General features: G+C 52.2%; 1 protein-coding gene across 3 annotated transcripts in view; it reads right to left on the bottom strand.

Moving 5' to 3' along the window:
- Positions 1 to 2,147, bottom strand: part of Cdk12 (cyclin dependent kinase 12) — an 82,902-nt gene extending 80,755 nt beyond the window's left edge. For all 3 annotated transcript variants that reach the window (XR_002821575.1, XM_004633702.2, XM_004633703.2), the window contains exon 1: positions 521 to 2,147. Coding sequence is in view for 2 of the 3 variants with exons in the window: in XM_004633702.2 (XP_004633759.1) it covers positions 521 to 1,563 (1,043 nt within the window). In the remaining variant the exon portion in view is untranslated. The remainder of the gene's footprint in view (positions 1 to 520) is intronic.
- Between the last annotated feature and the right edge of the window lie 330 nt (positions 2,148 to 2,477).

Below are 2,477 nucleotides of genomic sequence, written 5' to 3'. Positions count from 1 at the left end.
ATTTAAAAAAATAAAAATTGTTTAAAATTTAATTTGGTCTTCCTATGCAGCTCAGGCTGGCCTTGAGCTCACTTTGTAGCCCAGGATGGTCTCCAACTCACAGTGATCATCTTGCCTCAGCTTCCCAAGTATTGGGATTACAGGCCTGCGCTACCATGTCCGGCAAAACTAAACACTAATACGAGATGGTCTGCAAAAAATTAAAGCAAAAGAAAAGAAATAGCTACAGAAGCTGTGAGAACTAGAGCAACATCAGGCACTAACTGGGCAGCAGCATGTTTTTTCTCACACCGAAATTTACAACCCAAGTTCCCATTTCTAAAAGTACAGTTACCTACCTTTAGCAGTTGGAGACAAATGAAATCTTTACTTCTCAAACTCTGGGTTAAGGAAAGACCAGATTCACCTACTTGAATGACTAGGCCGCAGCAAAGCGTCCCAGTCAATGATGAGCACTAGAGACTGAAACAAATCATTATAACCGCCAGTCTCTCACAACCCACCCTACAAGCCAGCTTACCTGGGCAGTGGACTCCGACTCAGAGACCGCTTGCTTAGGAAAGGGCTGCTGGATCGTCTTCGACCATAGGGACTGGGCGACCTCCCACTGTAAGAGCCGCTCCTTTCATAGCTGGACGACCGTCGCCGACTATAGGGACTCACAGACCTCTGTCGTCTACTGTAGGGACTGGGCGACCGTGTGCTGGACTGGTAGGCAGAAGGCTCCTTGTAAGGTGGGCTGACTGACTGCCTTCTTGAGGTACTTCCAGGACTCTTCTTATAGGTGTCATAATTGCTGGAGGTATGAGACCTTGGAGGACTAAGGTCATAATCTTGTCCATAAGAAGCGCCTGAGGGGCTGTCATCTTGTTTGGAGCTGTCAGACCATTTCCTGTGAGGACTCCGGGACCTCCGTTTGGGGCTATCCACCGTTTTGTAACTTTTGGGTGTTTCTCTTTTCCGATGAGTTTTACTCCGGTCCTTGTGTGCAGATTTCAGCTCGCGTTCTTTCCGGGTCTTCTCCTTGTGGAGTTTGGATGACCTCGACTCCTTGCTGCTGCTTTTGGACAGTTGCGCCTTCCCGTAGTCATCGTTCTCCTCATTTGAACGCTTGGAACTTCCTGATGTCCGGCCCTTCACCGTTCCCGACTTGCTGGACACTTCCTGGTTCTTTTCTTTTTCGGCCTGTTTAGTTTTTAGCAACTCTCGGGAACGTCTGTGCTGGTGGTGGCGATGTTTATGCAAGCGGTCACTCCGATCTGTTCCACGACGTTCATCATTTTCCCTCCTGTCTAATTTGAATGCCATGTCGTCAGAGAAAGTGTCTGAATCAGAGCTGATGTCATCGTACTCCACCAAAGGTTTGATAACTGTGCCCAAGGATGCTGCTTCTGGGGTCACCAAGCTCATGTCTTTGGAGTGCTTGGACTTGTGCCGCTTGTGCTTCGACACCAAGCGGTGACGCTCTCTGTTTGAGCTGCCACCTCCCGATGACGGCTGCGAAGTTCCAGAAGCTCCTCCACTCGCGTCCTTCTTGCCCCCATGTCTCTCGGAATTGGGCATTACCTTAGCCCCGACCTGAAGACGGGGAAAAGTTCCCCGGCGCTGCAGGAAGCCGCTCCTCCCGCCCCCGGCCCAACTCCACGCCCCCCGAGCGCCCCTCGCCGGGGCTGGGAGGGAAGGGACTCGCGGCTGGGCTCCTCCCCCTCCCGCCGCCTCGGCGCCCTCCTACATGAGGTGGGGAGAGACGGGGAGAAGGAGACCCGAATTCCTCACGGCGGAGTTGCAGGACCACGTCCTTCCCCACGCGCCGCCGAGCCAGTCTCCTCAGGCCCCTGCTGTCGGGAGCTCGAGGAAGCAGAAAGCCAGCGGCCCTGGGCTGCGGGGCCGACTCCGGCTATGGGGCCCTGTGAGCCCCGCGAGCGCCCTTCCCCTTCCCGGTGGCCAGGTTCAGAGCAGCTTCCTGTCGCCGGAGTCCCGCGGCCTACGTGACTCACGCCCCCTCTGTCCCTCACTCCTGAGGGAGCCTCCTTTTCTAGTCTTGGCGGCCTCACCCCAATACCTCACACACACACACACACACACACAAACACTAGGTTCCTCTCACACTCAGTCACACACTAGATTAAACCGAAACGGCACTTGGAAGGGGGGAGGGGCAAACACAATAAATATCGCGAGATTCTCACAGGATCTCGCGGTATTTTGAGCTCCCATTTCACCTTTCCCTACGGTTGGCTCAAACAACGCGAGAATAGGGCAGGCACAAGTAACGCACTTCGCCAAAATCTCGCGATAAGGTTGTTGCTTCCCAAATTGAGGAAAGGTACTTTGAGACCGAGCTGACCAAAATTTAAAAAGAAAAAAAGGCTTCGAAAACCAAAACATTAGAAAGACAGAAAGAAAGAAAGAAAGAAAGAAAGAAAGAAAGAAAGAAAGAAAGAAAGAAAGAAAGAAAGAAAGAAAGAAAGAAAGAA

This window comes from Octodon degus, unplaced genomic scaffold (genome assembly GCF_000260255.1).
Source record: "Octodon degus isolate 3935 unplaced genomic scaffold, OctDeg1.0 scaffold00056, whole genome shotgun sequence".
NCBI classification, from domain to species: Eukaryota; Metazoa; Chordata; class Mammalia; order Rodentia; family Octodontidae; genus Octodon; species Octodon degus.
Note: the sequence above shows the minus strand (reverse complement) of the source record. Positions and strands in the feature narration are given on the sequence as shown.